General features: G+C 36.0%; 1 protein-coding gene across 2 annotated transcripts in view; it reads right to left on the bottom strand.

Annotated features, from left to right (window-relative positions):
- The window catches only part of oys (lysophospholipid acyltransferase 6), a 105,000-nt gene that overhangs the window by 73,866 nt on the left and 19,304 nt on the right, over nucleotides 1-11,830 (bottom strand). Inside the window, exon 2 of one of the 2 annotated variants that reach the window (XM_089105598.1) lies at nucleotides 8,612-8,721. In XM_089105598.1, coding sequence (XP_088961724.1) covers nucleotides 8,612-8,704 — 93 coding nt within the window. In that variant the 5' untranslated portion in view covers nucleotides 8,705-8,721. Of the gene's footprint in view, nucleotides 1-8,611; nucleotides 8,722-11,830 lie in introns of those variants that run through there. The other variant, XM_089105599.1, reaches the window with a different exon arrangement.

Genomic DNA, 11,830 nt, shown 5'->3' with positions numbered 1-11,830 from the left:
TTCGTTTTGCCTAAAATACGGGAATTTCAAGCTATAGCGCAAATTTCTGAAGCTAGTCTGTAATTTCAATATTGCTCGGGCACCTTTACTTCATATTTTCCTACAGAATGAAAATTTACATAGTATCATATAATTCGGATTCAAATTAAATAGAAAATATCTTAAAATACTTTTTTTCTACAGAAAGATATCCAGTAAAGTGCTTTATATTTCAACTCCATAACATATAATATCTTGTTTTGTGTTTGAGCAAGGGGTCACTTGCTTTCCACCACTTGCTTTACATCTCGAACCGCTACGTGTGCCACACAATTCCACCACACGTTGCATTCCCTGCAACGCTGGCAGAGTTCAGATAAGCATGGCATACTTTCGTCATGCTTGGCACCTGATATACGTGATTCCTGAAAGACGATAATCTCTCGGTTTTCAGTAAGACGCAAATTTTCAAAATTCTACAATGACACTCGTTTATTTTGTACACGCCCTATCTTCTCCATAACTCAGGCGCAAAGAAAAGATTATTCATTTTTCCAGTTTAAAGTTATTATAATCTATTAAACTATGGCATGTTGTTAATTATTAAGCTTAATTTTGTCTTTAAACCAGTTGATCTGATAAAAGCCAATACACCTAAATGAAGACATTCATTCTCGGCGTATTGGGAAAAAGAAGTTAAACTTTAGCGAAAAGAGGGATTATGAGGGGTGGCACCCCTCTCACATTTGGGGTAGGCTAATTTACGTCCGTTTACAGTTTTGAGCGCACTTCTAAAATTTGTATGAAAAAATTTAACTGATCACAATATCAAAATGAAAAGTGTCAATTAGCTATATAACTGTTAACCGTTAATCAAGAACATGTTTAGTAGTCCTCTTTTAAGAAAATAATTTAGAGGTGCCGAGTCAACTAACTTTTATTCTAAATCAGCTGGTAACTAATACCGGGAGATATTCTCTGCTCAGTAATTCCCAGCTACACAGATTTTGCTTTCGAGACGAGTTAACAGGTCTGCGAAAAAAAAAAAAAATGGGAGACGGAGTTAAAACATCGGGCAACTTTTATGTTTTTGGCCTTCCAGAAGGCGAGAGGACCTATGGCTGGTTTGACGCCCTTCCCCTCCAGGGGCCAATTAGCTACTAACCCAACTGGTACTGGTTCATTATATCAAACCCAGCGCTATAGACTGTACAAGGAAAAAACAGACAAACGGGTATTTGCTAGATAAAGGGATTGCAAAGCGTGATTTCTTATCGCGTTTACAATATTTAAACTGTTGTTTTTCGGGGTTTAGGGGGGGGGGGGGTACCTAGGTTAGGTTCCGTATTTAATATAAGCTATGCTATACTCCCCGCCCCCCCCCTAATGTGTAAATATATAGCCCAAAATTATTTCTAAACTATTATATTTTCATCCTATGTTATTTCATTAGCATTAACCAAACTTGACTTATTTCGTGTATAGCGATGGGTTAAATATAATGCACAAGTCCCACCAAACTTTAATGGCACCACGCCGGTTCTCAAATGTTTCAACTACCTTTTTTATGTAATGTTTAAGGCAGATGGTGAGAAAATTTGAAACTTTTTGGTATTTATTAGACAGAAGTTGATAATATTCCCATTCTAAATTGGTACAAGCATACTAAAAATTTTTGCAATCGACTTGCAGTTCACTTCAACAAATTAATAAGAATGGCTGCCAAAAACGTGACGCGTACGGTTTTGTTTAATTGTACATTATTTCGAAAGATTTCCCAAGGTTATGAAATAATCAAATTGAAGGTTGGACCGGATGCTACTGTTCAATGTCAAATGAACGGTTCTTAAGCCAAATTATTATTGAACATTTTTGTCCACCAATGGACTAGTAAAGCATACTTAAGACCAGGGTTGCCAACCTCATCTTATTTTATTTTATCATTTTTTTTCTTATTTTATGATTTATCACTATTTCTAGTGATTTTTTATGTTGCCTACTGACTTTCTTCTAGCTAGTGATTTATAGTGATTTGTGTTCTAAAACTAGCGATTTTGTTTTAAATCTAGTGATTTTTCACGATATAGAGCGTCGATTCTTGATTCAATCGAATAAATCATACAGGAAGCTGATTAATAAAAAAAAACGGAAAAGAGTGATTAACTACAATTCCTAATATGTTCCAGACTAGCATTTATGCAAACATACCGCCTTTGAAACTTCCGATTTCCCACCATACGTCCATACCAGATTTAGACCCCTGAGCGTTATCATCAAGATAATAGGTGAACGTAGTTAATCGCAAAAATATTCTATCTTTCCTATTTCACAACATTTATTCAGGTCGAACTTTTGTCTTCATATTTATTGTTTTTTCCCTCTATCATCTATCAGTTCTAAATTAGATTTTCTTGAGTTAAAACCTTTGAAAGTGGAGTGAATAGTGGATATGAATACACCATCTACATCTGAAAATAGAACAGAAATGAAGTCATTGAAAATAAGAAGGTACACATTAAATATAATTTTCCGAATGAAAAAAAAGGGAAATCATTGAAAAAGAAAATGGGACTTGGTGCTTTTTTATAATAGGATTTGTAATATAATGAGATAGATTAAATCGATTGTAGTTTGATGATTAAAGTTGATTGGGAGTAAGGGTGGTATCTACTCTGGGAATTGTCTAATGATTTTAATTTTTACTTCTAATGTCCAATCGAAACTCCAATAATTCTCCAAATTCTCTTGCAACCGAAACACCTAATAAGCGCAGATAACACCATATTCTTTACGTTTTTGGATTCATGTGCAAACACATCAAACAGTTTGTGGTAACGAACTGTAAAAATGGAGCGACATGGCTTTTGTCAGATGTGTGTTAGTAGCTCACTAGTGCCTGACTCTTTCCTGTGTGGTACCGTTACCTCTGTTCTGAAGCGGGGGAAGGATCCGCTTAATTGTGGATCCTACCGCCCTATCACTCTAGAGTGTAATTTAAGTAAATTATTTGAGTATGTATTGCTCCCATTTATTCAGGATAAGGTGAATTATGATTCAAATCTGTTCGTTTTTTAAGTCGCGTATAGGATGCCAGCATGCCCATCGTATACTTGCAACAGTGTTACAAGAAGCACATCGTTTAAAAACGGAAGTTCATTTTTGCGCGTTAGACCTATCTAAAGGTTTCGATACTATTTGTCACTCTCAGGCATGGTTTTCTCTGGCATATTTGGTTGTGAAAAGTTCATATGCTTCGACTATAGTACCAGAATTCATTTAAGCAGTTGAGGCAGGTTCCCGATCCTTTGTTCAAATCCCGGGTAAATCTGGGATCCGTCAGGGTGGTGTGCTTTCACCTCATAGTTTTAAAGCTTGTTTATTGAATGTCTTTAATATTATATACCGTTTTCTTACTCTTCAGGGTTGTCAAATGTCTTCTATATTGCATATGCGGATGATATTCTGCTTGTTAGCAGGTCAAAGTTTACTTTAATGAAGTCTGTGCAACTTGTATCGCGGCTATATGGGGAAATTGGATTAAGGCCTAACACTGATAAATGAGAATATTTAGTGTTCAATTCAAAATTTTCAGCAACGCCGCTTGATTGCGGTTTATTTTCTGTAAAATGTGTCGAATCTTTCCGATGGCCTGGGATCAATACTTGGAAATCGCTTACATTATTTCGTTTCCGGGCATTGAGTGATATTAAAGAAAAGCTGAAACTGGAGTACGCGAAAATGGTCCCCAACAGGGAAAGATATAATAGAAAAGCACTGGCTAATTTGTACTCGAATTTTGGTGACCATGCGGTTTTGTTCCCAGCTGGCCTTCACATCCTGTTTCGACCAGGGGATATTAGCGATATTAGACTTATCTATTTCCGATATTGCAAATTTTTTATTGAATCTGCCTCGCAGATACAGTAATAGAAGGATTATGCGTTTTTTTGGCGCTCCAGATATTGTAGGTTGTTTTGTCAGACAAAGTAGCCGTCTTCAAGAGAATATTTATGCTCCCTTGGGTGTTAACCACCCTCTTATCCGGGTAGCCATAGCCCATTGAGTGTAATATTTATTTATTTGTGTTGATGTTAAATGTATTTTTTTTTCTCTTTTCTTGTGTTACTCCACTTCATTTCCTGTATTGTGGGTTAAAAATAAATTATTATTATTATTATTAATAGTAACCGAAACAGAATTTTCATATCAATCGATATCATCGGCTGATTATGTTGATTCCGAATATATAAGATTCATTAGGCTTAATTTTACCCATAAAGGCTACGAAACTGCGAAAACTTGCTTGATTTTTGAAAGAGGGAGAAAACACCCACTAAAAGTCAAAGAATTGTCATTAAAATCAAACCATTGGATTCGGCGTATTACAAAACCCTACTGTAGAGGTTTCAAGCACATATCTGCAAAAGTATTGAATTTTGTATTTCTTTTTGCCAGAAGAAAAATCACGGATGCGTGTTAATTTGTTGTTTTTTTTTCCCAGGGTTGATCTTATCGAACCAACGGTCTTAGGACATCGAGAGAGGGCTCATTTGAACGGAAATTCAGATTTCTAGTGTCCCTTTTATTTGCCCAAAAAGATCGGACGGCTACTAGCCCCCTCCCACGTCCCTTTTTTCCCCAAAATTATTCGATCAAAAGTTTGAGATAGCCATTTTATTTAACATAGTCGAAAGGTACCAAAACTATACCTTTAGATTTAACATGACTCACGCCGCCCCTGAGGATAGGTCTGGGAATGAAAGTATGCTAAGGATAACAAGGATAATGTGCGATCTATGAAAACCGGTTTCATAGCCATAAAGAGAAAAAACGGTGACAGAATGCACTGGAATTGTACATGTTGGGCTAAATATTTGCACCTTAAGGGGTGGGGGTAAGGTTAGGTTACTTTACCCCCACCAATCCGTAATGTGCAAATATAAAATCCAAATTACATTATTATATAAACCAAAGTATTTTATTTTCATCATATTTTGGTATATTCCATTAGGATTAACATAACTTTATTTCTTGGGCGTGTTACGTATAATTAATAAGTACTTCTGTTTTTTATTAACGAAGCAATAAGACCGATGCTTATCGAAATTTGTGAAGGGTGGGCCTAATTTTTTCCATGAAAATACAAAAGGGCCATTTTCAAAATTGTCACTGGTGTTCCAGTAATTATACTAGCTCAGCTAGAGTAAAAAGAAAATAGTTTCTATATTTTTTGGAAAAAAAAACTGGGGTTTTAAATCGACAAGGAAAAAATTAAAAAGAAAAGGCAAATATTTCATTTAATTAAATCAAGGATAACCAAATTTCAGTGATCGGGTATAAGCCAAGGTACCAATTCGGGAAAATACAAGGAGGAAGCAAGGATTGTATTCTATTCTCTGCATAAAAATGCGAAAGGGCATTTTTCAAAATTTCAAGGGTAATTTTCGCTTGGATAGAAAAAAATATCAATCTAAAGGTATTTTTACATATCTAGGGGGTGGGGAATTTTACCCCCTTCTTATAGGTGCGCCTGTATAGAACATGGTGAAGAAACAAAACAATTCATAATTACAATGATAAAGAGTATTTTACTTCAACTGATTTCTAGTCAATAATCTAGTGACTTATATGCTAATTCAGTTATTTTTTTTTAAGAATCTAGAAATTTTTTTCACCAGGTGGCAACCCTGCTTAAGATCAGCAATGTATCTTCATTCTCAGCTTTTTCTTTTTTTTTATTCTATGACGTTATTCATTTTGCCAACTGAACAATTCAGAGCGACAAAATATATCTTGCTACTATTGCTAGAAAGCTGCTGTACCGTTAGGGCCCCTGAGGAAACCTTCCCTGCTCAAAGGGTGGCGGTGTTTACTTAAATAGTTTGGGCTATATATGTTGTGTGTTTTAGTCCTTTTCCTGGCTACAGGTGCAAAAAATCTTTTGGTGCTTCTTCAGTTTCAGCATTCAGTATTGATTAGTAGTTCGTTCTGGAACTTGGCGGTCGTTAATTAAATGAGAAGAAAACAAACAATATCTGAAGGATGGGTTAATTATATAGCTGAGACAAAAAAAAAAAAAATTAACTCAATATAATTAACAGCTATTACAGCTATTACAGCTATTAACAGCTATTATAATTAACTCATACCTGAGTTAATTATAAAAAAAAAACACAAAAATAAAACGTTACAAAATCACAATTGAAACCCCTGTGACAACTTGTCGAAATGCTTAATACATTTTGAACTACATCAGGTGTTGCAGAAAGATGGAGCAATCTAAACAGGGGTGTAAATTGCTATGGGGCAGGGGGGGGGGCAAATGCCCCCTCCAGACCCAAGTTCGCCCCCCCCCAGCTGAAATTTAGTTTCTGCAAAAAAAAATCTTGTCAAAATTAAGTAAGCCTGCATAATTCAAGTATCCAGAGAAACAGGTCAGTTTTCTTTAATATATCTTTGCCTTTATGGTAATATATGACTCATTTTTCAGTTTACACTGTCATTTTCACTTGATTTGGGAAAATTGGCTCCAACCCCCCTCCCCACAGTATTTTGATAAAATTACGCAACTGAATGTAAATGTGTAAAAAATAAATTCTTCTATAAACCAACATTTAAAAAACTAACATAAACCATAGGGTTAAATACTGTGTGATAAAAATCCTTGTTTTTTTTTCTGCGAAAAGAAAACAGGCATGATAAGATAAAAGATTTGACCTTTAAATCGTCAATATTTTGTAATTGTTTATTTTTTAGTTTGACTGATTGAGGTAAGCACAGCTTATTGTAATTATTGCTTAACTTAAGACTAGGGTTCATTACGTCAAAAAGCAAATCAAAAGCTTGCTTTCCAATCTCTTCTTATAAAAAAGAAAACCTAACAGTAAAAAAACACACAAAATTAGCGGATGTATTGAAAATTCACATAATCCTTATAAGACTTACTATTAAAGAAGCTTAGATATAATTTCCTAGAGATAACTTCTGCCAGGAGACTGTTCTACAGAGTAACTAATATCCGAATTAAACCTTTGTAGCACTACCCCTTTCTAAAGGTTTCCTAGTGAACGTTACCGGTATATAACCTAGGTCATAGTATGTTAGTCTCATCGCTAATTCATCTACTGTTCTACAGAGTAACTAATATCCGAATTAAACCTTTGCAGCACTACCCCTTTCTAGAGGTTTCCTAGCGAACGTTACCGGTATATAACCTAGGTCATAGTATGTTAGTCTCATCGCTAATTCATCTACTGTTCTACAGAGTAACTAATATCCGAATTAAACCTTTGTAGCACTACCCCTTTCTATAGGTTTCCTAGTGAACGTTACCGGTATATAACCTAGGTCATAGTATGTTAGTCTCATCGCTAATTCATCTACTGTTCTACAGAGTAACTAATATCCGAATTAAACCTTTGGAGCACTACCCCTTTCTAGAGGTTTCCTAGTGAACGTTACCGGTATATAACCTAGGTCATAGTACGTTAGTCTCATCGCTAATTCATGTATTCACCGCATCACTGACTTATATCGCACATTCCATCCTTGCTTATCCCATCGTTATTTGGAATTTCCTCGAAAAGAGGATAAAGCACATACTTGCATACAGAGTATTTACAAATCTCTACATATCTGACCAGCAAAATTTTAAAATGGGGTTACTTCATATGCAGAGGCGGCATTCAAGAAGTTGTAACGACCGTAAAACTGAAGTCATAAAACAAGACAACGGCCCCATTTAAACCAGCTGAATGCCATCACTATTTGTAGAATAATGGTACAACTGTCACATCAAAATAATTCCGAAGTTGCTTAGGGAGTTTTGCGAGACAGCCTCAAATTTTGGCTTGCTTAAATTTTGATTGTAAAAGCATTCGAATTGAGCTACGATGTAGTTGGCATATTGTTTTTAATTTATCTGGACATTCAGCATTTTTCAAACTGCTTGTCACTAACAAAATTAGACTGAAATAAGCGAAAGCATTTGTGATATCAGAGTATTTAACCTTTTCTTGGACTCTTGACCAGTCAGGCAAAGGGCACACAAGATACCACTCAGATAAATACTTTAAATGAACAGAACAAAAACGACAAAAGTGGGTTACACTGAAATACGCTTAATGCAAAGCTCTTGCAAGTACGGACATTTTTCTCTGTGGGAGGGGGGGGGGAATAGACCTGTAATCACACCCTGGCTACGTCTTTCCAGGCTTTATCCTGGGGCTTCTTTTTCAGGAGGAGGTACATGGGGAGAGCAAGTTTCGTAAAGGATTTTAAAAAATTCAGAGAATGGTCACCCAGGGGCAAACACAAACCCAGTCCCCTCCCAAGAAAAAAAATTCTTTCAACATAAATAGGTTGAGGACAATTGGGATTCAAAGCAATACGAAAAGGCGCTGATAAGTTCCTAAGACGTCCGTGTTCATGGGAGCAGGTGTTTCATGGAGGCTTTTGCAAAGCGAAATATGGCCTTCACTTAGAAAGGTGGGTTCTATACTGATCCTAAACTAACAAAAACGATAAAAACCATCATTACAGCTAGCAAGACGTGAACAGCATAATTAAAGACTTCAAGTAAAGAATGCTATGTCAATGGTCAGACCAAATGAATATTAAAACTGAAACTTACCAGATCGATAGGAACACCGGATGCTTTAGAAACCCAAAAAAATAGACGAGAGCCATCGTAATGAGGAGGGTCCAAGTATTCTGGATGGTCCATTCTAATATACCTACACTCTGGAAAAAAGAAAACAAAATTTAAGCTAACACAATACAGCCCTTGTGTATTTAAAAAAACAAAAAAACAAGTTTCTTAAACCGAAAGCAAGGACTAAGACTGAAACTTAAAACAAACAATTATTCCGTATATGAGGGGGGCTGCCCCTTTCTCAACCCTTGCTCTTTACGCTAAAGTCTTAAAGTTATTTAAAAATACTTCTTATTCATATTCAACGGCTCTTGTGTTTCATGTGTCGTTCTTAAAGAATGAGAACAAAAAGTCAAACTTTATCGTATAGAGCGAGGGATGAGAAAGGGGCAGCCCCCCTCACACAAAGAAAAAATTCTGTTCGTTTTAAGTTTTAACGTTGCTCCTTACTTTCAGTTGAAAAAACTCATCTTTTTATCTAATTTCTGACCGTTTCTGGAAAAAAGGGGCGTTGGAGGGGGGCTAGTTGCCCACTGATCTTTTTGGCCACTTAAAAAAGGGACTAGAACTTTTGATTTCTGTTCGAATGAGTGCTCTCTGGATCTTCTAGGACTATCAGTTCGATATCATCACTCCTAAAAGAGAGAGAGATAAAAAAAAAAAAAAACGCATCCATGATTTTTCTTCTGTCAAAAAATACAAAATTCCACATTTTTGAAGATAGGAACTTTAAAACCCATACAGTACGGTTCTTTGATATGCTGAGTCTGATAGCATAATTTTCATTAAGATTGCTTGACTTTTCAGGGTGTTTTTCGCCTTTTTCAAAAATCAGACAAATTTTCTTAGGCTCATAGCTTTTGATGAGTAACATTGAACTTACTTTTTTTTAAAAGACATCGAATTCAGTCTATCAATTGAAACTGACAAAGCTACTGTACCATACTAGCTATCAAGTTCTGGTGATTTTCTTTACAGAAGTAAGGACAATAAAAACGAAATTTAACTTTTTGAATTGGTTAGATGGAAACTTAAACATCCATAGCCTATATTCTTAAAAATTAGGAATTCAATTTTTAATGAACAAGATCTTCATATGTAGTTATGGAACTTTTGGTAGAAGCAGGGATCCAAAAGAACGTTGGTGAAAAAATAACATCATACGGTAACACCTATGGTACCAAACAGCTTAAGAAGGTTTAGTTATCTTTGGGAATCAACAAATTATGAATATTTGAATTTTGTAGACAAAATGCATTCCCAACTTCAACAAATTAGTTTTACTGATTTATTTTCATGGTTCAACATGGCAACACTGACGAAAATGTGATGCTTTCTTAAAAACTTTATTTTGAAATAGCCAGAAGCAAATCCTTAGAAAGTCTTGATTTTCGACAAGAATACACCTAATGTGAGTTCAGGGGGGCAAAAAAATTATTTTAACGTCATTTGTACCTTAATATTTTTCATCTTAGATCCTAAACCAGGGCCGTATCCAGGAAGGTGGGAAATTATGTGGCTTTACCTCCCCCACAAAATATATTTCCAATTCACAAATTGGCTTTAAAATGCAGACAAAAAAAAGTATAAAGCAGGAACCAGAAGCTATTGCTTTCTATACTCCATGCTTGCACAACCTATTATGATTACGCTTCAAGATAATTACTACAAGTAATAGAGAGTGGTTGCTCAATCAGTTCGGTTTGTGACTTTGCAAAGTGAAGAGAAATTGCAATCATTTTTGTTTTCTTTGTTTTTGCACCCAAGCGAGCCCGGATCTCAGATATTAACGTTGGCGAGTCATTTGCGTTGTTTTGCCACTATAGACACATTACAGAACACATCCACGAACTTCTTCGTCGCCTCCAAGCGATATTGGTCATTTTTTAAACAAATCATCAACACTTGATGCAATGACTAAAATTCGTCTGCTATAGAGTCGTTGGACTCTACATACTTACAGCCCCTTTCCAGTCTATGGGAATCAAAAATTGAACCTTCTGATGAGTTGGCTAACTCGTTTCATCTGGTTGCTTTATTCTAAAGATGCTGCTTTTGAAGATTCCGTGCTTTTTTTCATCCAAAATAGCTGGCAATGGTAACCAGCAGCACTTAGGCAACCTTGTTCGCAAACTCTTCAAAAACTGAAAAGATGCAATGTTACATAATTCATCAACAAGCAGAGTTTCACAGAAACTACATTATAAATACAGACAATTTCATTTCTGTTGGGAAGAAAAGGCAGGATGAGATCATTAATCAGTTAGACATGGCAAGGAAAGCAAAGGTTGAGGAAAACAGTAATAATTGAACCCAATTGTTGAATCTGCAATATTTTTTTTTGGGGGGGGGGGGCAACAGCTTGCCCATCAGAATATGAAAGATTATAGATCCAATCCAATCACAGAAGAGCCCCTCATTATGACAGAAACATCTGGGTTCTTCTGCAACTGAGCCAAAGAAATGATGACAAAAGTATAGCAAAACATTTTATGCAATGTCACATATGTTTGTCCAGTAATTCAGAATCATCTGATTGACACATGAGCATGACATCTTCAGGAACCCATTGTGAAAAAAGTAAGTGCAAGCACTTGCTTCCACTGCTTGCTCACGGAACCGTGGATGTTTCCAATATTAAGCAATTACCTTTTTGTGTCTGCTACACCTCTGCTGGAAACCTTCATAAGAATTTTCTTGGTTTAGTGTATGCTACGAACTTACCTCAACAAGGTCTTGCTTTGTCTACCCTTCGGTTTCTTGAAAGCATAGGGCATGATGTGAAAAATACCGTTGGTCATGATTACAATGGAGCAGCAACGATGAGTGACCAGTCCAGCATGAGTAACTGGGGGTGTCGGCTGTTATATACAATAATACCATAAATCTACATGCGCTGTAGTTCACACAGTTTCAGTCTTGCTATTTCTTTGGTCTGTTCAATTCCGGCTCTTCAGGATTTCTATGGCACTTCATCACCAGTCTGCAACTAATACACTGCTTTTCTGCTCTTAACACAGAATTTCAAAGAACAAATAATGAACTACTACCGGATTTGCGGAACCAAAATCTGACTGGACAATGGGTTGAGTGCTCCAATTCATTAACACGTTTTTCTGAGCACTATCAGCATATGCTGCAGTTTCTTGAAGATGGTGAAGAGAATAGCAATACAGAGACGTCTGTAAAAGCGTTACA

The sequence above is a fragment of the Artemia sp. Qi Xiang Cuo genome, chromosome 19 (assembly GCF_049724085.1).
Source record: "Artemia sp. Qi Xiang Cuo chromosome 19, ASM4972408v1, whole genome shotgun sequence".
NCBI lineage: Eukaryota > Metazoa > Arthropoda > Branchiopoda > Anostraca > Artemiidae > Artemia > Artemia sp. Qi Xiang Cuo.
Note: the sequence above shows the minus strand (reverse complement) of the source record. Positions and strands in the feature narration are given on the sequence as shown.